Below are 25515 nucleotides of genomic sequence, written 5' to 3'. Positions count from 1 at the left end.
AAAAAAAAAAAAAGAATCTGCTATAGCAAAAACATACGTAGATGAAAGAAGGCTCACCTCCAGGGAGGTTCTCCGCTTAATCCTGGCTGGTACCTGATTAGCCCCGCTGGATAGTTAAGATCACCTTCTTGCTCTATTTATCAGACACTGTGCTGCTGCCAAGCACCCTGAAGGAACAGGGGTGCTTGAAAATGGCTTCTGCATGCAAATCAGGATGGGGATTACCGCCAGCTTCTGCATAATACATGGTGTAACTCGGCCATAGAGCAATGTCGAGTCAAGTTTGCTGGCTGGTGTCTGGAGCGTTCCTTCCCTGAAGTTATGACGGCTCTGCCTGGAAGCCTGAGAGGGCATGTAATTTCTCTCTCTGATGGCGCTGTTTGTGAAAGTTTGTATTTATGTGGCATTCTTTAGCTTTCCAGCACCCCTTGAGGCTAATCTACTGAATAGTCCCCTTGCTGCTGAATAATTTCCTCAAAGGGGAACGTATCTTCTTCTGCAGCATACAGAGAGAGTACAAGGAGCCTAGATTTTTGCTCTGGGGTGAGGAACAGAAGGAGAAAAACCATAGGTCCCATACCGATCCATGAGGCCAGTTTGGATGCCCGCCTGCCACCGGTTTTGTTCTTCCAGTGACTCTGTTTGCTGAGTACGTTGGTTTCCTCGAGGGCTGCCATAACAAAACTATCCCCACTGGATGGCTTAGAAAAATAGAAATTCATTCTCTCACAGTTGTGGAGACTGGAAGTCTGAACTCAAGGTATCAGCAGGGCCATGCTCCCTCTGAAGGCTCTAGGAGAGAATTCTTCCTTGCCTCTTCTTGCTCTTGGTGGTTGCTGGCTGGCCTTGGTGTTCCTTCCCTGGCTTGTAACTGTATCATTCCAATTCCTATCGCCATCTTCATATCACTTTCTCCCTGTGTTTCTCTGTGTCTGTGTCCAAGTCTGTTTCCTTTCTCTTACAAAGATAACAGTCATTGGCTTTAGGGATCACTCTAACCCAGTAGGACTTCATGTTAATTACATCTGCGAAGGCCCTATTTCCAAATAGGGTTACATTTTGATGTTCTCGGTGGGCAGGAATTTCCCAGGGAACACCACCCAGCCCACTGCACTGAGTGACCTCCACTCAGATCTCCCACATCCTTTAATATTTCTGTTTATTCTTTCAGTTACCTTCATGCTTTTGCTTTGTGGCTCATTTCCCCACTTGTTGTATGTGTTCTTTCTTGCAGACCTCAATCATATGCTTCTGATAGTAAAGTTTCATACATTTTACTTCTCCAGACACCCATAGTGACAGTAACCCCATCTCTGACCTCTTGGGGCGGTCTGTCCCATTGGCCTCATTATCCCCTGTATTTAATCATATCATATGTAATCATATCCCCTGTATTTAATTTGGAAGATTTCTTCACCTGGTCCATGGCTTAAGCTAGGGCTATGCATGTAATCAGTACCTAATAAATGCTTGTGGACTAGAATCAAAAATGTTCCTTTTAGGGACCAGGTAAAAGAAGATCAACTGTCGTGTTCTTTAAAAACAAATCAAAACACACACCTGATGAAAACCCATTGCATAAATCAAGTAACTGTAGGTATCCAGCTGTTGTGGTTTAGTTGTGGCTGTTTTCATTCTTTCCAGCTTTCTTCATTCCATTGCTTCTTTCCAGCTTTGGAAGCCAGCTTCTGTTATTCTAGTGATAGCTCAGTAGGTTTGGCATGGTATCTCTTTTTCTTCCAGGTACAACTGTTTCACTGAAAATTCCCACATTTGGTCCTTGTATCAGAAAGTCCTTGCAGTCTGGGCCTATAAGTGGTCTTCATGTTGCACTCTTGTGTTATTTCCAATGTGGAAAGAAATAATGGTAACGAGAGTAATGACAAAAAAAAAAAAACCCTTAAATTATGGTGTGCAATTCTAAATGATATGCACATGCGATAAGTCACAGATAATTTTTAGCCTTGTCCTTATGGTATGGTTGGTGACATTGATGTCATTTTTACTGAGTACAATGGTCAGTTCTTGGGCTTCAGGGAGGACCCAATACCCCTCCTCTTTGGAAGGAGGGAGGGGATGGGGTATTGGAGAGAGCAAGAAGGAAAAGAGCATCACCCTTGTATCACTGGGAGATACCTTCCAGGGGCTTCTTTCTACCTTCAGGAGCACCCATGTTGTTTCCTGGGCCACACGATTCAAACCTGTACATGTGTGGGTGGTCTAAATGTGTGAATGATAACCCCGATGGACCAGGAGATTCCATGCTTGGAATGGGAGTACTGGAGGCAATGCAAACATGGGTCAAGTAGGTGGTTTTATTCAGGTCTCTTTCCATTTGGTTGGAAATCCTTTATAATGCCTCATTTTTGGATGCAATTTTATAGTATAAAATCTTAGTATGCAGTTACATAAGTCATTGAACTTGGCTTTTATAATTATCATCATTACTAGTTGATTCACACCTACCGACATGATTCCTCAGGGTGTAGTTATACAACATCTGCAGCGAGCAGACACCTGGGTCTCCTGCCTTCAGTTTCATGTACTTTTGCTAACTTTTTGTTTTTGTTTTTGTTTTGCTAAAATTCTCAGGTCATTGCACCCTGCTCTCTGGGAGCAAAGTGGGGAAACCAAAAAATTCATTTGACTGACTTTATTGAGATATTTGCTTTATTGTGGTGGTCTAGAACCAAACCCACGGTAGCTCTGAGGTATGCTTATGTAGGTCTAGGTCAAGTTGAAGGGCTTTCCCTCATCTACATCAGTTTCTTTTTTGTCCTCTAGAATAGTAACAAATCCTATGGGTTGAGTACTTAGGTCTCAGACAGTCTGCTGAGAGCTTTATGTCATTAATTCATATAATCCTCATCATGGGCTCTATATCAGGGATCAACGAACTATGGCCCTGAGGCCAAAAGCAGCCTACCATCTGTTTTTTATGGCCTATTGGCTAAAAGTAGGTTTCATAGTTTTAAATGGTTGGGGAGGGGGAAGCAAAAGACAAGACTTTGTGATCTGTGAAGATGATCTGAAATTCAGATTTCAGTGTCATAATGGAACACAGCCATGCCATTGATCTACATCTTGTCTGTTGTTGCTTTTGCCTTACGCCAGCTGAGCAGAGTAGTTGAGACAGAGACCTTGAATCCCGCAAAGTCAAAAGTAAAAGTTCACTGATCCTTAATCTGGGTGGTTGGTTCCATTATTATCCCCATTTTACAGAGAAGGAAATGGAAGCTGAGAGTTTTCAGTTTGGCCGTAGCAATTTGTCCCAATGCTGAACTTGAGATTAGAAGTGGTGGACCGAAGTCCCTGTTAGAGCTTCTCCTGAACAGCACAGGCAGCCAGAGAGTTCCGAGAGCAAGTGTTTGTGAAGCAGCGGCTTGGTGATCCAGGATCCCCTACGAAGTTCTCAGTGCATCCATTTGTGTGTGTGGGCGCGCCTGCCTGTGTGATTCCAACCTAAGAGAACTGTAACAGGAGGAGGTTGAATTAAATACAATGAAAAAAAAAAAAAACAACAAACCAACCCTCTCTGCTTTGGAAGTAGAGGCAACACAGTGCCAGTAGCATCTTGGAGGCTGCTGGTTGTCATTTCAGTGGAAGAATGACGGAAGGATTATCACTCTTGATGATGATGATAGTAACAGTTGTCGCGGCAAGATCATAATCGTTTCCAGCGAGAAGAGAGCAGTCGTTAAGAGAGCAGTTCTCCGGCTGGCTCATTAAAACATCCCAAGAGTTATAGTTCGTTGAATGAGTGAGTAATACTCTGCCCTTTTGGTGCTCAAGTGTCCTTTTGCGCATGTGCACAGAGTTTCTGCTCCTGAGTGGTTCGTAGAAGAGACAGCACCGATAAATCCATCGGTGTCACTATGCATGCTGTATGCACAATGAAGTGGGGTGTGCCCCTCGGTTCTCACTGTAAAGCCCCTGCCCCCCTCCCCAAAAGACACGGGAGGGACATTGTTCATTTGGTTAAGAGTGAAAAAAGGTATTGGTGGTGCTGAGAAGACCAGGAGTCTCTGATGCCTGCTAGGGGCCCTTTGGGAAACGAGCCTCCTGTTTGCAGGCTCTAGAGGTCTTGTTGGCAACAATAAACCCTTTGCAGTGTTTCTCCCAAGTCTTAAAATCTGACGGATTGATCAGTGCCCCCCGCCCCTGCCCCTGCCCCTGCCCCTGCCGTGGAGTCCCAGGAGAGACATAGGCCAAGTTATAAGAGTTGCCCTAACATCTGCTGGAGCCACCAGCTCTAAGCTTCAACTGCAGTTTAAAGGAGTTTGGGGGGGGGATTCTTCATAGGTGTCAGCCTGAGTGTTTATGATAAAGATCATGTGTTTATATGTATGTCCCTACAGTTATGCTTTTTGTTTTCCTATAGCTCTACACCACGATTGGAGGAAGACTCCTTTTATGACAGGCCGCTAAGTGATGTTCCTCTCGAAAAAACCTCCCCCAAACCCTAATTGTTCTTATAAATATTTGAGAACAGTCATTGGTTAAAAATAGAAAGTTGTTTTTTTCACTTTCACCCAGGACCCTGCTCAGCTAATCCTTGCACACCCCAACCCCATTTCTGGGCAAGATCTCAAAGTGGAGATGAGAAAATCTGTCTCTGCCTTATAAATGGCTGTTCCTCTCCCCGTGTTCTGTGCTAACCAGCTACCCAAATGATAATACCTGGGATCTGCTGATGCCCAAAGGGGCCACTGAGCTGTCTTATGGAGACGCTTGGCCTCCCCAGCCCTCGTCTGGCAGATAACGGACCTCTGTGAGACAGGGGCCCTGTTATTCTCAGTGCAGTTATATGCTCCAGGCATTTTTAAAGTGGATTTTGGCATTTCCCCCCTCCTCTGCTACTCAGTGGTATTCTTGTTTTTAGCACTTACGTGGCTGAGTAAATGTTTCTCAGCTGAATTCAATTCAGGCTTCTCCATTTCTTTTTCTCATTTCCAACTCTTCATATCCTTCTCTCCTTCCAGTAGGAGTAGGCTAAACATCCCAATGAAACAAAAGTTCATATTTAGGTAGTGTGCCAAGTGCACTTGCCAAGGGCCTGTACAAACACCTGTGCAAGGTAGATGTGGCCCCTGGTGCTGTCCCCTCTTCCAGAGCAGGAAACTGAGAATGTAGGTGGCTTGCTCGAAGTCACTATTGGAAGTCCCCCTCCAAATCTGGGGACTCATCCCTTGGGAGATTTGAGGTTACCTCCACCCTGTGTGCCCCTGTCACTGATGCCAAAGCCTTAGTACCTCAGTAGAAATGGGCTACAGCGTCTTCCCCCATGGGGCTACCATGCTGCCTGGTCTAGTAAAGACACACAGTGGCTGTTCATGATGACACCATGGTATAGGGTCCCAGTTCAGGGTGTGGGCTCCACGTCTGGTGGTTCCTGTTCCCCGGGTAGCTCCTTCATCAGATGTTTCCAGGTTCTGATCATGTACCAAATGGTTGGCACAGATAAGAGTCATCCTTTATCCTTTTACTCCTGTAGCTTAAGGATAAGAAGGTGTGGAAGTTGGAATGGCATAGACCTGTAGTCTCTTGGAGAAGGGAATAGGCTCATCTCTACAAGGGAACAGCCATTTATAAACAGGACATTTAGACATGTCCCAGCCAGCTGCCAGGTTGATCGTGGGAAGGCTCCTTTTGTACACAAATCCAAGTTCATTTACCCAATACACAGCAAAACCAATCACTGAGACATCAAATATGCAGCAAGGAAAGGGTTTATTGGAGAGGTAACCAGACAAAGAGATGTTTGCAGGGGGCAAGCTGCAGATCTGCCTCCTCAAAGCAAGAGAATCAGGGATACTTAAAGGCAAAGGAAGAAGGACCTGGGTATAGAGGAGAGGAGCTACGTAACTTCAGAATCCGGTAATAAGTAGGGGACTTGTTTTCTGTACCTGTCGGGATCTTCTGCCTACGTTGTCAGTGGCAGACATGTTAGTATGATCTAAGGGTTGAGTTTTAGGTACTTCTGTGTCAAAAGTGCATCCATTGGACTCACACACACGCGCAAAGAGATGGCCAGTAGTTTGACTGGTTCTGGCCAGTTTCACGGTAAAGCCTTGAGTCTCTGCAAAACAAATAAATTAACATTTTGCTATCATGGTCTCAGGTAAGAATGCCATGTATGGAAACATGGCTGCAGGCTGTATTCCGAGAACAAGCAGATTTGGGTTAAGAGTTACAGTTGTACTTATGAGTCCCATTAACACTTTGGTTACCAGTTTCACTTTTACAGTTAGTTACCCAGTTGGTGTGGGTGCGTGCCAGTGCTCCAAACCAGTGCCAGCACTTTTGGGAGTGACTTTTCCCCTATCCCCTGGTTTAATGACATAACATTTTAAATCATATTTCTTCCCTTTTTTGGTTTTCTGGACGGTAGTAAAGAGAATTGCACTTACCTGCATGGATTTAGTCATAGTGGGGAGGGTAAAAGGGAACAGAGGTGGGGGTGGTCTTTTTTCACCCCTTAAATCCTTTCTGCTTTATTCTTTTTTTTTTTTTTAATTTTTTTTTCAACGTTTATTTATTTTTGGGACAGAGAGAGACAGAGCATGAACAGGGGAGGGGCAGAGAGAGAGGGAGACACAGAATCGGAAACAGGCTCCAGGCTCTGAGCCATCAGCCCAGAGCCTGACGCGGGGCTCGAACTCACGGACCGCGAGATCGTGACCTGGCTGAAGTCGGACGCTTAACCGACTGCGCCACCCAGGCGCCCCTCTGCTTTATTCTTTATTTTCGGTTGATCATAGCATTTATGACCTTCTAATGACCTATTTATTTCACTTATTAATTTTGATTTTATGCCTGTTTATTCCACTAGAATATGTCTTCCATGAAGACCTAACTTTTGTCTTTTTATAGCTACTCTTATTTGTACATCTGAACTTGTGCCTAATACCTAGTAGGTCCTCAATAAGCATTTGTTGATTGAATTAATTAATCTTCCCTGTAGAAATAGCTATTCCAACCAACTCTAGAGTTCCTGAATTTGTTCCAGATGTTGAAGGGCAGAAATTGAAATATAGGGTCAGAAGTTTTCAAAAATCTCAATCCTAGGAATTGCTGTAATAACTCAGACCATGGGCCTTCTAGACCAGTATTTTGATGGGATGAATGGTGATGGTAGGGCATGGCTTTTTTTTTTTTTTTTGACATCTGCCTCAAAGTTTGGGGTTAATCATTCATTCAGCCAGACAGAGTCCATCTTTTATCAATAATTAGCTCTGGGGATAAAAAGTTGAACAAGATATATAGCTCCACACCCTCATAAATCTTGTCATCCATAACTAGATTAACATTTTGGGGGAGAAATTATTTATCTTTTCAGCCTGATCCAGCCCTGTCAAAAAGCATTCCTTAACTTACTTGATTTGTAATAGAATTTTGCATCCAGAGCCTTAAGAGAGTTTCTCAAGGAGAAGCCTGTTGCCACATTGACTTTTTCAGGCATGGGCAAGGAGGTTGAACTTCTCGTCAGCTCAGATCCCTGGTGCAATACATGGTTCACTATGTCAAAGTCATGTGCTCCTTTTAACTTACAGGGAAACTCTTTTTCTTTTATTGGTAACATGGGGTCAATAATGCTGGATCAATATGAGAGAAAGACACAGTAGGGGTATATATGATGGTAGAAGAAAATGGATAGAAAATTTCAGACTTGAAGTTATCTCTTTTTTCTGCTTCATGCTCTCATCCCTTCTCTGATAATGGGTCTGGTGGTGAGTGTATCCCCAGTACCTTGTATTAATTTTTTCCATGATCACGTCCTAGAAAATGGAAGATGTCAGATGTGACTTTCTGTGTGACTTAGCAACAGCATATATGAAAAAGATGAAGAGTGTTGGCCAATTAGAAACTCAGAGTGAATTGACAATGAGATGAGGCTCGTGAGGGGGAGCAACAGTTATGTCCAAACTGAGGCTGGTGATGTCCCCTTACCCTAGTGGATGTGGCAGTCCCTGGGGGGTGCTTGAGGAAATAGACAAGAATATACCCAGAATGGGGGCACTCCAAACTGTTTCATGTGAAGAGCAGTTGAAGAATGGAGGATGTTTATTATCAAGAAGACTCAGAAGGACCATAAGTACTACTTAAGAACTTCCTCCGAATGAGGGAAAGGCTTTGCATGTGGGAGAAGCATTAGACCATTCTGGAGCCTGAGGCTGAGAACGAGGATGCCTGGGCTGGACTTCCTACAGTGAGGGGTGTTCAAAGATGGTTGCCTGGGGAGCTGTCTGAGCCTCAGTGCCTGATTCCTTAGGCAAAGTCAAGAGTCCTGATTTGTAGCCAGTGAGCTCAGATACCTACTGAAGCCAGCCTAGGGCACGGTAAGCAGATATGCTGACCAGGAGGAAGAGAAAATGACAGCTCTAGTTTGGAGTCCTCTTCTGTGATCCTTCTTTCCCCAGTTTGCTCTCAGTGGGCTTTTATTTTTTCAGCTCCCTTTAAAACATTTGCATGTACCTACTGACCCAACAATTCCAAATTTGGAAGTCTGTATTATAAAAATAAAAATATAAATACAAATACTTGATGAAGTATGCACAAGGGTGTATGTAAAAATATTACAGAAATGTCGAAGCAACCTGAATGACAATTAAAAGAAAATAGTGGAATGAATTCAGATGTATCTGTAATATGAACTACTATGCAGTTAATATAGACAACGAGTTGGATCTATGACTACTGTCCTAGAAGGATGGGAAGAGTATAGAGTTAAGTGAGAAAAGCAAGAGAAACATATGTAGCGTGATCTCCTTTCGTGAGAATAAGTTATAAAAAAAATCCCTTACATATGTGATCATATTGGCATATATTTGCATGAGTATGGCAAAAAGGATGGAAGCATATAGGTGAAATTGTTGACAGTGGTTGGAGAGTTGGAAGGGCAAAGTGGGTGGGGACCTGAGAGACAGAAGGGACAGGAATAGAGACAAAGAAGGAAAATGAAAGGGGATGGTTTATCCATTCATCCGTCTATCCATCCATCTGTCCATCTGTTATCTGTCCATCTATCAATCTATTATCTATCCATCTGTCTATCGATTATCTTCATTGGTTGTGCTTAAACATGTATTAATTTTGAAGACTAATAAAAGAAGCTATAAAGAAAAATTCCTTTTTTATGCTGTTTCCATTGTTTGCTCTGTTGTTCTTGTCTTATAAAAACTGTCTCAACCTTTCTATTAAAGACAGCCCACAGGTTTCCTAGTGAAAAACCATCAGCTCTAATCCTTTAAAGGTGGTGACTTAAACACATTAAATCTGGGGAATGTGTAAAGATTAAATATTTTGAGTTAAAACTGAACTTCTAGATATCATGAAAGATGAATGACTGGAGGATCATTTGTATTTTTTCTTCGTTGTTTCTTTGCTGGTGTTTATTTTCTCCTAGTGCTCCAGAAAAAATGTTTCCTTAAATCCAGGGAACACAGGGTTGGGTTAGAAGCATCCAACTCAGGAAATTTGCTAGTTCCTGGTGGGGAAGTAGGGCATTGAATGGAAAGAGCTCTGACATCTGTGTGTGTGGGTGTATGTGTATAATCGGTTTGTCTCTGCTGAGATGGCCAGAAAGATGCTTCTGTGTTTTCCTGTGATTTGGATGCTTTCTTTCAAATTATTTTTAAGAACTGTTTTCCATATTAAATTATACTCAATATGCATTCATATTTGATGCTGATAGTTCTTTCTACATCATTTGTCTACATACAGAATAGTCCCAGGCATTATAGAGATGGCTGGGGATTTAACCCCTCCTTATTATGAAAGAGGATTCTTGGACAAGAATAGGACACTGTTTCCTGTTTGCATTTGGGTGTAGAGTCAGAGCTGATCCCAAGTAGCCATACTGATACAAAAGCAAAACATGAGTGGGTATTTGAGATCCATAGAAATAATTATACTAACTGTCGTATTTCTTTAATTTTAAGGGGTTCATTTTATGTGCTGTTTGGAATTTGAATGCATCTTACTACACTTGTGTGCATTTATTAGATTAATATTGCAAGTCAACAGTGGTTTCGTAATTAAGGATGTCAGAAGTCCTGCAGAATCACTTAGTTGGTCCTTGAGTTCCAGATAATGCAATTAGAACATTCTAGAATCATGAACCTCAATCAGAATATCTATCTCGATTCATAGAAATCAGGCAGTTATAAAAGCGTTTATTTTCATAGTGACTGCCTCGTAGATAATACCAAAATAATACCAAAAATGTATACAAAGTAGAATGTGTGCATGGCTGACTCATTTTTAAAATCATTTTAAAAATTGCGATTTTAGTTCAAAGGCACCATCGTTTTGGGAAAACTAGTCATGTGCAGTGACATTTTTCCACCTCACAGTCTGAAAAATACTTTGCTAGGCCCAAGGCCTGAACGGGCAATTTATCTGTCACAAGGGGGTGGGAAGAATCTGAAGGAAGAATATCATTTGAAGCTGTGACCTGGAGAGAACGTGATGTGGAAAGATGTGCTAACTGACTAGGTTGCCTGTGTCCCGCATTTGCTTTGGGTGTCCTGTCAAGCGTTTTCTTTAATTGTCGCTGTGGCTTTGTTTCCCTGGGCATAAGATCTGTTTCCTCCAGAAAAATCTCTTTCTCCCCTGCCCCCACCCCCCACCCCCAAGCTAGGCTGTAACTTCACAGCTGACTTTCCTGTGTGTGTTGGAATCCATGGTCTTTTGCTGCTTTTCTCATGCCTTTTCTTTATGATGTTTCAGCTCATCCACCATACACCATGTGCTTTAGAGTGAAATTCTACCCACATGAACCCTTGAAGATTAAAGAAGAGCTCACAAGGTATTTTTCGTTTGTTTGTATGTTTCACGTGCACCTTTAACCAGCCAGGGCCTCCAAGTCCTACAGGCTAGCTGTGCCTCCTGTCTCGATCAGAACGTCTCACCGAAGCAGGCGCTCAGTTCGGCGTTTTGGCTTGGCGTGTTTCTCTTGCGCTTCATTGCCTTGGGATTTTTCAAACCGTTGTCATTGGGAGTGTAATTAACTGCACACACAAAAAGTGGTGGTTATAAGAAGGAGGTATTCTCTGAAAACATCTGACAGTGGGGTGCTAAAAATAAATAGATGGTGACGGTCTTTAGGATACAGGCAAATTCATGGCTAGTGCAGCCCCTGGGACAATCTCTTGGATCTAAGCTGTTCAGGAAGGGAAAAGATCACTGGGTAGTACGGACCATCACCCCACATTCCGCTTGCTGAATGGCCAACCTTGGGGCCGTCTTCCCTCTACTTGGAGACTCTTCTCAGGCCAACTCTGAATTTTCCACTTCTTCAGCCTCTTCCCTTCTGATCTGCCTCGACTGGGACCATATCCAGGTCTCCTTCTGGGTTTTGCTTTTGAGAGCAGCCTCAGCCAGTGCAGCTGAGCAGGGTCCCAGGAAGGCCAACTTGGTGGGTGGTGAAGAGCTGACACATGCTTAGTTCTCGATGAGGCTCTGGTTAGGGGACTCCAGGCATCACTGTGCACACTTATCCCTCAGAATAATCTGCATAGGTCCGAACGCAGCAGAGATGCACGGTGATACATGGGGTTCTTGGATATTTTGCCTCCTCCTATTCACAGGTCTCCAGTAAAGCTTGACCATTGTGGCACTGAGGTGACCTTGTCAGGGAGCAGATGGTTCCTTTCTCCATTATTAATTTGCACACAGCCATTAGTGAGGTTTGTGCTTGGGGACGGGGGCAGGGCATGTGTGGAAATGAGGGATACATGAGTAATGGACACTAAGTGGAGTCTGGCAGTTTGCAATCTGGCTTGCTTTGTTAAAAAAAGATTAGAACTCACGTAACACAAGTTAATTTCACCATTTCAAAGTGTACAATTCAGTGTCATTAAGTACATTCCCATTGTTGGGTAACCATCACCACTGTCTCATTCCAAAACTTTTTCTCGTCACCAAAAGGGAACACCGTACCCAGTAGCAGTCACTACTCACTCTCTTCTCCCCCAGCCCCTGACACCTGACGACCACTCATCTGCTCATTTACTCTGCCTAGTCTGGACATTTTGTATGAGTGGAATCATGTAATATGTGGCAGGGGCTGCGTGAACTACCAAAAAAAAAAAAAAAGACATTTGTCCTGCCTTCTCGGTGCCCGTAATGTAACTAGAAGAATCAAATCAAATACTAACTCCGGGCATTATTTAGTCAGATGCCACAATGGCTCACTTTTGTCATTTGTTTTTATAATTTTGTCTGGAGGATAAAAATTGAATATGTGTCATGATATAAGTTAAGCATGGATCTTTTGTTGTTGAGAAGAGTCCCATTTGAAAGTAGAAGAATATAAAGTGTTAACAACTCTAGTTAAATTCCTCTCGATTAAATTTGCTAGCATTTCCCTGCATTAGACTGAATAGCTAAGGTATGAACAGTGGAAGATTGTGAACATCTTTATGTCTCCAAAAGAAATTAAGACAATACCCTGTTCTTGCACAGATAGAAATGGGCTTTTCTTAGTCAATACAATCCTTAGAATTCAAAATGAATCTAAAAACTGTGGAATGTGGTACTTATGGCTTAAACTATCTTGAAAGAAGTTAGTCTTTTGATAAGTTGTTATTTTGTTGTAAGATTGATCTAAGGTTTAAATTGTTTTAATGTTTATTTATTTTTGACAGAGAAAGAGAGAGAGAGAGAGAGAGAGAGAGAGAGAACAGAGTGTGAGCAGAGGAGGAGTGGAGAGAGAGGGAGACACAGAATCCGAAGCAGGCTTCAGGCTCTGTGCTGTCAGAGCAGAGCCTGATGCAGGGCTCGAACTCATGAACCGTGAGATCATGACCTGAGCCAAAGTCAGACGCTTAACCAACTGAGCCAACCAGGTGCCCCAGATTGATCTAAAGTTTAGGAAGAATTTGCTACATGAGAAGTTAAGATCACATTCGTGACCGTGCTTAGGGGTAAAGAGACATTGGAGAAAAGGCAGGTTGGAAGGAGTCAAACCACAAATACTCATAAAAAAAAGGATATTTGAGGGGCGCCTGGGTGGCGCAGTCGGTTAAGCGTCCGACTTCAGCCAGGTCCCGATCTCGCGGTCCGTGAGTTCGAGCCCCGCGTCAGGCTCTGGGCTGATGGCTCAGAGCCTGGAGCCTGTTTCCGATTCTGTGTCTCCCTCTCTCTCTGCCCCTCGCCCGTTCATGCTCTGTCTCTCTCTGTCCCAAAAATAAATAAACGTTGAAAAAAAAAATTAAAAAAAAAAAAAAGGATATTTGAGATCATTTTTTATTCATTTATTTCTCCATTTACACAGTCCTCTTTCAATCCTTTAGATTTCTGGGGCTTTTGTAAATGCTGTATACAATTGAATATAATCAAAGTATGTTGGTTTTAATTTTTTTTTTTTAAAGAACCATTTTTAAGTTCATGTTAGACAAGCAGTATCATTAATGATGACACAAGAATGTTTGCCCCAGATCTTCTTGTGCTTTTGTTGCTTAGTCTTTTTATACAGGAGTGATACTAAAAGGAGATGCAATATTACTATTTTTTGGTTGCTATTATATTAAAAAATGAGTATCTGATCCTGAAGCTATTTGTAAGGCTCAGTGGATTATGTTGAACCCACAATAATCTATGATTATCTCTAGAGATCACTGATCTCTAGACCCAAGCTCAGACGTTGTGAAAAGCGGATTTTCTTTTCTCTGGAAGCTTCCATCAAATTTGATGACGAGTTATGAGAGGAGAACTCACGCATCTCATTCATCAGTATATAAACTTGATAAAAATGGAAAGGAATGCTTTTTGTTCAGTGTGTAACATTTAACACATAGACAAGAAACTTCATGGTATTTGGCCTGGTAGCTTGCAGCCTTTAAAAAGGGAAAGATTTGATCATACTTGTGTGACCTTGGTAGTCTGTATGGTCTATGGCTGAGGTCTTTCAAGTGAGGTCCCCAGACCAGCAGCCTCAGCACCTGGGAACCTGGTCCCTGTTCCAGACCTGGGAACGGGGCTCAGCAATCTGTATTTTCATGAGCCTTCCTAGGTAATTTTAAAGCATGTCAAAATTTGAGAACTACTCTAAGGCAAATGGATTTTCAAAAGTATTAGTTTCTTCTGGTAGATATGACCATGTACCTCAGGGGGGTTAGTGTGTTCACAAAGTTGTGCATGATCTAATTCCAGAACGTTTTTATCACACCCCAGTAGGAAGCCAGTACCCATCCAGTCATTTCCTATTTCCCCTCCTTGCAACCCCCCTCTGGCAGCCATTCTTCGACTACCTGTCTCTCCAGGTTTCCCTATTCTGGACATTTCATACAATACAATACGTGGCTTTTTATGTCTGGCTTCTTTTCACGTAGCTTCATGTTTTCCAGGTCCATCTGTGCTGTGGCACGTAGCACTACTTTCCTCTGGATGGCTGAACAATATTCCATTGCATGATATTCCTCTTTCTTTTATCTGTTCATCAGTTGGTGGGCATTTGGGTTTTTCTACTTGGTAGCTATTATGAATATTGCTGCTAGGAACATTTGTGTCCATGTTTTTGTGAGGACCCAGATTCTTATTTAATCGGTAGGGTCCACAGCTTGGTAGTGTAAATTTTTATTTTATTTTATTTTATTTTAGAGAGAGAGTGTGAACCGGGGAGAGGGGCAGAGGGAGAGAGACAAATTTTAAGCAGTCTCCACGCTGACTGTGAAGACTGATGTGGGGCTCGATCCCACAACCCTGGGATCATGACCCGAGCCGAAATCAAGAGTTGGAGGCTCAGCCAACTGAGCCACCCAGGTGCCCCATAGCTTGGTAGTTTTTTAAAGCTCCCCCAGGTGGTTCTAATGTGTGGTCATTAGAACCTGGATTGGAACCTTATTACTCAAAGTGTGGTCCACGGGCCTGTAGCACAGCCTCACCAGGGAGCTTATTAGAAACATGGACTCTTGGGGCCCCTGGGTGGCTCAGTCAGTTAAGCATCTGACTTTGGTTCAGGTTATGAACCTGTTCCTGAGTTCAACCCCACATGAGGTTCTGTGCTGACAACTCAGAGCCTGGAGCCTGCTTCAGATTCTGTGTCTCTCTCTTTCTCTGCCCCTCCCCCACTCACAGTCTCTCTCTCTCTCTCTCTCTCTCTCTCTCTCTCTCTCTCTCTCTCTCTCTCTCAAAAATAAACATTAAAAAAATTTTTTTAACTTGAAAATTTGAAGAAGTATGGACTCTGATCCCCACCCCAATCTAATGAATCACAATCCACATTCTGACAGAATTTCTGGGTAATTCGCGCTCTCACAGAAGTGTGAGAGGCACTCGTGTAGGGAACTGTCTGGGTCCTTACCTGCCAAGCGTAATGCTGTTTCTCTGACAACATACGTACCAAACTCTGGGTGAGAAATTTGTTGGAGACTGTCTTTATGCCCTGCAAACAATTCTATACAAAGTTGAGGACAAAGAGTGTCATCTGAGCCTCTACAGTGGCCCCAGTGCCTAGCGCCGTGTGTGGCATAAAGCAGGTACAAGATAAAGGTTCATCAAATGGAAACACTGGTGAGCCTCTGAACACTTCAGCGTGTTCAGCATGCTCTAGGTGATCCAGTGGCCAGACCGGGGAGCTCGAGGCCTCAGGGGCTGTGTGATCTTAGCACGTTAGTCACATTCCCTGATGTGCGTTGTGTACCTGGCTCACACACTGGGTAACGATCAGATCATCGGAGCCCTGGGTGTGGCGACTTGGGTCGCCACAGTTGAGTGCCCCCACCTGGTTCCAAGAACCTGGAATTAAAAAGAGTGGTCTCTGAGAGTTAAATGAAAAAAAAAAAAACAAAGAATCTGCACACATGCGGGGTCACGTTAGTCAGAAACCTTAGACCCCAAGCCTGAGCCTTGCAGGAAAGAATCAACGTGGCTAAGAAATATGAGGAAATCTAAAGGGGGCTTGATCAGCATGGACAACAAAAGGGACAGTGACAAGGTGAGCCTGAGCCAGGGGTTGCAAACCTGCCTGTCCCCTCTCCCCTGGCTGAATGGGGCCTGTGCGTACTTTTTGTTTGGCACTACAGTGTTTTAAACAACAGAATTTGTTGCAACATTTAAAATTCAAAGGATTCCACTTCTAAACCGGTCTCTTTGATTTTCTGGAAAAGCTGGCTGCCCTTGGCCGGCTTTCTGTGCTGTGTCACCAGGCTGACCCTGCCCGGGAGCCGGTGCTTTCCACTCTGCCTCCTGGAGCCCCTGACACTAGCCTGTTTCACTCATTATCGGGTTGCCTGGCTCTTGTGGGCACCTGAGTTTCCCGTCCCTGGAGAGGGGGACGGGGCACTGAGCAGATGACAGCTCTCGTTGCAAATTAATTGGCTTTCTGGCCTCCTAACCAAGTCCTTTTGAGATTGATTAATGTGAGTCTGTCTGCCCCTGAGACTAATCTCTGGATACTGACTGAGTCCATTTCCTGACTCTCTGTTTCACAGGGAGCGTGGGCAACGTGGACCTGAGGTGGGATGGATGTCCCCCGTCCTTCCAGGGACCGTGGCTGCTGGGCCCTGTGGCTTTCTTCTGTTCCCGTGTCTTTTTTTTTTTTCTTTTAATTTAATTTTTGTTTGTTTATTTGAGAGAGAGAGACAGAGGGGGAGAGAGAGAATCCCAAGCAGGCTTCGCACGGTCAGCGCAGAGCCCGATGTGGGGCTCAAACTCACAAACCGTGAGATCATGACCTGCGCCGAAACCAAGAGTTAAACTCTTAACTGACTGAGCCACCCAGGCGCCCGGCTCATATCTCTTTAAAAGGGGCCAGCCACCCAGTTTTGGAAGCTGCCACAGTCACTTCAGATTTCCTCAATCCAGAGGGACCCTCAGTTTGCCCTGCTTGTCCTCCCAGGGGCCTGGTGTGGCTCAGCCACTCCATGGGGCTGGGTCGGGCCCTGCCGGTCCAGCTGGACAAAGCATGAACGATCCTTCTGCTTCTTCCAGGCCTCAGCCCAAACACAGGGTGACTCCTTCTCGTTTTGTATTGCAGGTATCTTCTGTACCTGCAAATTAAAAGAGATATTTTCCACGGTCGACTGCTCTGCTCCTTTTCAGATGCTGCCTACCTGGGTGCCTGTATCATTCAAGGTAAGCGTGGCTGTAGCTGCCCACCCGCTCCAAAGGGAGGCCGGGGCTCTGTGCTCTGAGTTCTGACCACCAGGTGTGGTGCCTAATGGGTGTCACGAGGAGGAAAAGTTTGTCCAGGGAGGTAGGTGTCAAATAGGGGTCATTTCAGACATTTGAAATGAAATTCCAAAAAAAAAATTATATATATATATATATATATATATATATATATATTATGTTTAGTTTTTAAATTCATTATATTTATTGTTTAAAAATACTTTTAAAAATAATTAAAAATATATTTGTATATAAATTATAAAATTACACTTAGAGGGGTGCCTGGGTGGCTCAGTGGGTTAAGCATCTGACTGTTGATGTCAGGTCTTTTTTTTTTAAATTGTATTACATCTTTTTTCATGTTTGTTTATTTTTGAGAGAGAGATGGAATGCAAGTGGGGGAAGGACAGAGAGAGAGGGAGACACAGAATCTGAAGCAGCTCCAGGCTCAGGTAGCATCATGAGGAAAGCACCAGGCTCACAGTCTGTCAGACTCGGGTCCAGACTCCCTTCCCATCATAGCACCACAGACAAATTATTTCAGCTCTTTAAGCGTATATTACATGGGGTGGCATTTCACGCCTGTGTGAAGATTTCACAAGGCTTCCTTTCAGGGTTGAACGAGCCCCAGAGGATGGGGCAGCGGGAAACTGTAAAGGCATATGACCCAGGGTTGGCTTCTGGATGTTTCTACCTATAAGGAAAACCACCTGGAAGGCCGTCTTCTGGGCCCAAGGTGGCGCATGGCCCATGGGGGTGGTTCTAGGACCCAAGCAAAGGATGACTCAGGTGCTCTGTTCCCCTGGGCCAGTGGGGGGCAGCTGGAAGCAGCAAGTCCTGTTTGGAGGGACCCAGGTGATGCAGCCATTTGCTGTGTGGATGCTAAAGGCATGTTGATGAGAGAAGGGGAGGAGGAGGGAGGGGGCAGGGGAAGAGAGGGGCAGTTGTCAAGTGAGCATGTCCTGTTTATAAAGGGTCTAGGATAACAAAGGAGCTTATGATGGGTCCTAAGCAGATCGTGACAGACGTCTGCCTATTATAATTCCAAGCTTCACTCAGAGCTTAAGAGAGAGACCCATCGTTCCCCTGGGGTTTCACTGTCGCCCACTACGGTCCCTGTGGGGTGCTCTGTGCTGTGAAATGGTTCCTTGGGCCCTGTTTCCGGGGTGGGGAGGGGAGCTTCCTGAGAATTCTGAAGAGCGTGTCTGTGTTGTTTTCTCCTTCCCCTGGGGTCCACCTGGTGCTGCACAGCGCGTTTGGCAGAGGTGTTCAAACCCGTGGAGATATTCAAGTTTGAAGTCAGAACTACAGTGATAGGGTGATGGGACATAGTCCTTCCATCTGTCCCAAGGTGGAGTATGTGTTTCCCCAAACCACCTCTCTTACAGCAGAGCTAAGGGATGTGAGAACACATAGGCCTCCTCCTTTCCGGTGAGATTGCAAATTCCTGGTTAGGGTCCACCGTCCTCTGTAAGGGAAAAGCAGATCAATACTAATCCAAGCAACAGACCAGCACATGAGCATTTCAGAACACATTTAGGCATTAGAGAATCACGGTCAAGTCTCCAAGGACAAGCTCAATATGGATCTGTAACAGGAAACCCGCCATCCTATTTTGTGTTTGAAATAAAGCCACTAAGTCTCCCTCCAGACAATCAGGGCCCTCGGTGCTATTACCCCTGACCACATGCACAGATGCTGTGGAGAAATAGAGCTAGAAATGGACTGGCAGACCTCGAAAGGACCCTTCTGCTCTACGATACAGCAGTGGGCCATTTGTAGCAAACCCAGTAAAAGCTGGATTCATGAACTTCTCTGATGCTTGGGGTGATATTTCCGCAGCTCTAGAGATCCTTACAAATGCTGATAAAGATCTGGACCTGCTTATGCTTAGAGAGAGAGAGGGAACGTGGAGGAAATGACTAGAAAGCGAGAGGCCATGTGGCTGTACGTTGACTTCTTACTTGCTAACACTGTCTGAAGGAGCGTGTTTGAAGCTTCGCAATATTCTTGGTATATGAAAACCAGGCAGCACCCAGAGTGTTGCTGGTTGTACGTACTGAACACAGTGAGCAAGCATATTCAAGATGTGCAATGCATTTGCTTTCATAATACAAACTGCAAGACAAATACACAAAAACCCTAGGGATCTATTTATATCTTTTCTTGGTAAAAATAGTATATTTCCTGTTCCTTCTGCAGAACAGCAACATGGTGGGATTTCTTTCTGGTCGCCTGTGCCTGGTGTGTTCTAGAGTTTCAGAACTGAATTCGAACTCAGTTCAGACTTCACCTCCTCTGAGAAGTCTTCCTGGACTACTAAAGCAGCCTCCCTCCCACGCGTCATTCTGTCTCATACCCCTTTTTTGTTGTCTTCTAAGCACACATATCTGGAATCATGTTATTGTGCTGTTTTTGGAACTTCTTAGGCCTTCCCTCTATGTAGAATCTAAGTTCCATGGAAGCAGGACTCGGGGTGCAGTTTTCACTGTAGTGTCCCTGTGTCTGGCACACAGGACATTCTCTAGTACTGATGTCCTGAGTGAACCAGGGCACTTGCCTAAATTGCACTGATGTAGGCTTTATTTCTATATTTGAGAAAGAGCAGTTGGTTCCCTACTTCATTCGCTTATTTGTTTGCGTGTTCTCTGAACGTTTACCGAGCAGCTGCTAGGTGCAGGCACTGCTGTACAAAGTCCCTGGTTAGGAGGGAGCAGTAGGGGGGACAGACTGGTAAATGGCAGTGTGATGTGTTAATGGCTCAACAGAGGAACACCCAGGTCCCTGCTATGACCTCAGGAGGGTGGTCAGGGAAGGCTCCTGACAGAGTTGACCCTGGAGCTGTAACATCCTGTATCTCTTGTTCTTTTGGAATGAGTCCTCTCCAAAGTGGGGGCGGGGGCGGACGCATTACCTGGCTTGCCCTTTAGACTTACTAACATCACCCAATTGCACTCATCCTTCTGCTTCAACTCTTTGGATTTTTCTGACAGTTAAATTCCCTTAGACACGCACTAGGGCCTGCTTCAAATTGCAAGGCATTCGATGTGCCTTTGTCACAACTTTACCCTTGCTTACCCAACTCCTCTTGGTATGGAAAACAAAGTCTGGATAGTTACAAGTCCTGAATCATTTATGAACTGCCTTTTGCTTCAGGTGAAGTCTGAGTTAAAGACACTCTTTAAGGGACAAGAAAGCAGGGCACGTGATGCGGGAGGCACTGACATTTGCCTTGTTAGCAAACGAGTGCAGGTTCCAAGGCAGTTCTTCTTTTAGTTTTCTGGCGTTTTCCAACTTACTTGCGATGTTTAGCAGTACAGAGACCCTTCCCCCACTCCCTGCCAAACAATGCCTTCCCTCACCAACCACCACGTTAGCTGACATTTGCATCCAGCGCGACCCAGTAGGGTTCATTCCCTATGAAAAATGGAGACACTGGGGGTTATACCATCTGCTAAATTTTTAAGTCCATAGCTGACTCACAGGGTGATACGTATGTGTAGGTGTGGGTATAGGTGTATTATATGTGTAACTTAGGTTGAGTTAATCATCAGTTGATGCCTCATTCTCTTCACTGGTCCCTTTGGGTCCACCAGTTGATTGATTTTCCCTTTTCATTATTCTCCATTTCCATTCCTAAAGGCAACAACTGGGTTCATATAGATCTTTGACTTTGCATACATCCTTATAAATGATTACATCGTGTTGTGTGTATACCCTCTTAAGTTTTGTAAATTAGATGGGGCTGTAAAACTCATTTTAATCCTTTTACGCTCAACACACTGTTTGGGGGATCTATTCAGGTTGCTGGGTATCCCTCTCTTTTGTTGCTTTTAATTGTTACGGAGTATCCATTAGGGGACGTTGCTTGTGTTTTATTTATTGCTCCTACCAACAACGAATATCCAAGTTGCCTTTGAAACCTTTCCTGTACGCAAGAATTTTTCTAGAATATATGCCCAGAAGTGGGATTAGTGGGTGATAATATTCGACTAAACATTCCCAGCTTACTCTTTAGAAGAGCTACATGCCTCAAGGATCCTCCAGAAGGTGTACAAGTGTTTCCATTACCTCATAATGTCTGCCGACACATGGAATCATCCGACTTCCTACACTTTTTGCCCATCTTCTTGGTGTAGAGTGATGTCTTGTTTTGGTCTCCATAGTTCTGATTACTCATGAGTTTGAACCTCTCTCTCTGTACTCATCCTTTGGCTTTCCCCTTCTGTCACTTGATCATTTTCCTACTGGTCTTCCTGCCCATTTTCTTATTGATTGGTAGGAATTTCTTCTTTATTCTGGATATCAGTCCTTGTCGGTTTTGGATTTTGCAAATATATTCTTTCAATTTGTCATCTATCTATTATTTTGTCTAGGACTACCTGTGATGAACAGAAGTATTTTGATTTTAATATGATCTTGTAGCAGGATTCTGGCATAGACTCATGACACCCAGGCTTTTCTTTCCAGAAAGCAACTTTATGCATGCCGGCACTGCACAGTTGGGTTCGTACCCAAAGAACAGAGCCCTGAAGGCCACATGGCATTGTTTTTTTTTTATATATTTTTTACTTCTTTGTCTCCCATATATGGTAACACGCAAACAGGCAGTCTGATTAAGTGGTCTCATGTTACAAGGTCTTGAGGGATGTTGTCACCTACAGGTAAAGCCAGGTTGCCTTGAGGGGTTTTTTTGTTTGTTTGTTTTTTAGGGAGGGGACCCTACCACAATCCAATTAATCGATTTCCCTCTTATGGTTGATGGTGTTTTGGATCTTATTTTAAAAGTCCTTCCCCTGTAGGATATACATTTGAAGTAGTTTTAACAACTCTGTAATTTGAATTCTATTAAGAAGCTTTAAAGAGCTTTGCTTTCCTCCCAGTTTTGTCCTTCTGTAGTAGTCATTAGATGATTCAACAATGAAGGGACAGTAGATACAAATTACAGAGTTGGATGTGATTTTGCAGATGTGCTCAAGGCATATTGATTCCTATCTGCTACAAAGTCGTGTTGGTAATCAAGTTCTTCTAATACAATTTTCCCACCATCTTTTAATCTTTTGTGGGCCATTTCTGCCTGAGACACTTGCCCCTTTTGGTTCATTCTTCTTAGCAAGCTTGTGCAATCCATAAAAAGCATCCCCTCTGCCAGAGCATCACCTTTGCTGCTCCAGGCTATGATTGATGCACATCCTAGGTCCATCCTTTTTTTAAATTTTTTTTTAACATTTTTATTTATTTTTGAGACAGGCAGAGACAGAGCATGAATGGGGAGGGTCAGAGAGAGGGAGACACAGAATCTGAAACTCTCTGTGCTGAGCTGTCAGCACAGAGCCCGACGCGGGGCTCGAACTCACAGACCGCGAGATCATGACCTGAGCCTAAGTCGACCGCCTAACTGACTGAGCCACCCAGGGGCCCCAGGTCCCTCCTTTCCTAGAGCCTCTAGGAGCTCAGAGATGTGCCAGTATTTCTTTCTTCCCTTAAAGACCTTCTGGGGGTGCTCTATATTAGAATCCAACAACAACCTTCATCTGGTACACTTGCCCATGCTTAGATTTATGCTCTTTAATCTGAAGAGCATTCCATTTATTTTTAAGTGCAGTCTTCTTAGGTGCCTTCATGTTGTGATTTTTATTATTATTATTATTATTGGATGCCCCACACTTGCACAAATCTCAGAGCAGGGCAGCTCCAGCCAGAGAATTCCTAGACTCAGAGAATTAGCTATGAAAGGAACCTTGAGGGACATCCAGTGGTTTCCAACTACTATCCTGGGTGACATTTGGAAATCCTGGGGGCATCTGTGGTGATCGCAGTGACTAGGTATACCACTAACACTTGGTACCTGAAGGGTAGGGGTGACAAATGTCCTATCTGCCTTGGAAGGTCTGAAACGATAAAGAATTGTTTAGCTCCCAAAATGCCAGTAGCTCCCCATTGGAAAAAAAAAAACAAACAACTATTTAAATTCCTTTATTATATAGATGAAGAAAATGAGACCTGGAGAGGTTGGCAAGTGTCCAAGCTCCTACAGCTAGATCTGAGCTAGAACATGGGCTTCTAGACATGCAGGCTGTGGTCTTCCCATGGATACAAATACGTTTTGTTGGGTGAGCTCTTCCCAGCTCTTCGTTTGGGTGGCAGGAGCTATCTCACAAGTACCCTACCCTTGTTGTTTTAAATCTTTCTCTCTCTTTATTTTTTACTGATTACAGCTGAGCTCGGTGATTACGATCCTGACGAGCATCCCGAAAATTACATCAGTGAGTTTGAGATTTTCCCCAAGCAGTCACAGAAGCTGGAAAGAAAAATAGTGGAAATCCATAAAAACGAACTCAGGTAATAGGGGTAAACATTTGGAAGAATGATAGAGGTGAGAAAGTATTCTCATTGCAGGGAATGTGGAAATTGTACTGTGAAATAAGAATATTGGTGATGTATGGCTGGACCGTTTCTGGCGGCAGAGGTATCTTTCTGGGCACTGTCAAGATCTCCATCAATAACCATCTCAATAGCGTGGGGTCCCCTGGGTAGCTGTTTATGAGCCATCAGCAGTTATTAGAGCCCTCTGTTTTCAAATGGGTTTTAACCACCCTGCGTTTCTGTAAGTGAAATCTAGGGTACATACGTGAGTGATCTTTTTTCTGTTTTGAATTCGCATTGCCTTGTCCTCTCCTGTGTCCGTTGCTGGAAGCTTTGACTTCCAGATAGGGTAAAATCTGTCGATGAGATTTCCTTTCAAGATGACAGATTCAGTGTCTTCTCTGTTCCTTGTCTGTGGTGCTCCAGGTTGATTGCGATTGCGGACTACAGAGCAGTGACAACGGGAGTAGTGGAATCGCACACAGGACTCACTGTGTACCAGGCAACATTCTGAGTACTTGTACATAGTGACTCACTTAGCCTTGACAGTGACTTAGCAGATAAGTACCATGATAGTTTCCATTTTACACATGAGGGAACTGAGGCACAGAGAGATAAAGCATCTTACCCAAGCTGGCAAGTGGCAGAGTCCAGATCTGAATCCAGGTAGCCTGGCTCCAGAGTCTGTGCTCTTAATCCTTGGGATGCTTCTGCTCTGCGTAGGCTACCAGGTATGACATGAGCATGGGGAGGGATCCTTGCCAACTTGGAATCAAGTAACTCAGGTGCTCTAGTCTGTAACTAGGATTTAGATCTGTGCAAGTCACAGAAAAATTCACTCTGATAATAATCATGGACTTTGCTATGACAAGCGTGGACAAAGACCTGCAAGAACGGAGACGCCTCCATCTTCTGGACCTCCGGTAATTATATATAAAAAAGAAACAGTGTCACCGGATTATGAATTCCGGAACAAGTAACCGTCCCCTTGTGGCGGGAGTGTTCAAATTCTACTTTACGCAAGCACTCCCCCTTCTGGAGAGTCTCAGGAGAGTATATGTGTGGGCATTAAAGGTGGCAGCGTATTTCAGCTTTGAAAGATGACCTTTGTTCTTAACAGATAAAGATGATTAGACATCAAAAAATTGTACTGACTTCAATTTTATTTTTTTTAATTTTTTTTTAATTTTTGAGAGAGACAGAGACAGAATGTGAGTGGGTTAGGGGCAGAGAGAGAGGGAGACACAGAATCCGAAGCAGGCTCCAGGCTCTGAGCTGTCAGCACAGAGCCCAACGCGGGGCTCGAACTCATGGAGCTGTGAGATCATGACCTGAGCTGAAGTTGGACGCTCAACTGACTGAGCCACCCAGGCACCCCAGAAGTGTACCGACTTCAGAAAGCAACATGCCATCTCTGTGTAATTAGGAGTATTGTCTCCTAATGAAAAGCTTTATTGAAAATATAAGACACTGACTACTCTTTTTACGTTGTGGGGACGTGAATGCTAGAGTAAAAATAAAGTTCCGATGTTCTAGCTGAGGAGTTTGTGGACCAGCAGTGTCTGGGCAGCACAGGGTGAGAACCTCTGGGCGAAGGAGTCACATCCACTGTGTGGATTGGTGGGAGATGGGAATCAAAAGGTCTGCTGTGACCAGAATTTATGGGAGCTCAAGTGCCCAGAACATAAGATATTAGTAAACATTTATTGAGCATCACTAGATGCCAAAACACTGTGTGAAGAGTCTTAGGTGTGTCCTCCCAGCCCTCCTAAGCTCTACAGGGGAGGTGCTATTGTTCCCAGTCTGAGGTGAAAATAGCACAACACTGAGTGGATAAAGGACTTGCCCTGTTAGCAGTGAAGTCAGGACTTGAACCTTGCTCTTACTTGACACCCAACACCCATGCTCTTATCCACTGTGCCGAGCAGTCATAAGCCAATCAGATAAGCTGTTGGTGTTCCACAGTGATCACCATGGCAGTGGTGCCAGAGGATGGCTACTGTGAGCAGGAGGACCAGTTATTTCTGCTCGCCA

General features: G+C 44.0%; 1 protein-coding gene across 1 annotated transcript in view; it reads left to right on the top strand.

Moving 5' to 3' along the window:
- Window positions 1-25515, top strand: part of FRMD3 (FERM domain containing 3) — a 301078-nt gene that overhangs the window by 175759 nt on the left and 99804 nt on the right. The window contains exons 4-6 of the mRNA XM_047097589.1: window positions 10732-10810; window positions 16982-17079; window positions 23334-23457. Coding sequence (XP_046953545.1) covers window positions 10732-10810; window positions 16982-17079; window positions 23334-23457 — 301 coding nt within the window. The remainder of the gene's footprint in view (window positions 1-10731; window positions 10811-16981; window positions 17080-23333; window positions 23458-25515) is intronic.

This window comes from Lynx rufus, unplaced genomic scaffold (genome assembly GCF_022079265.1).
Source record: "Lynx rufus isolate CCGP_SWC_20201006 ecotype Redwood Valley unplaced genomic scaffold, mLynRuf1.p SCAF_10, whole genome shotgun sequence".
Classification (NCBI taxonomy): Eukaryota; Metazoa; Chordata; class Mammalia; order Carnivora; family Felidae; genus Lynx; species Lynx rufus.
The sequence above is the reverse complement of the archived record's forward strand: the minus strand, read 5'-3'. Positions and strand labels throughout refer to the sequence as shown.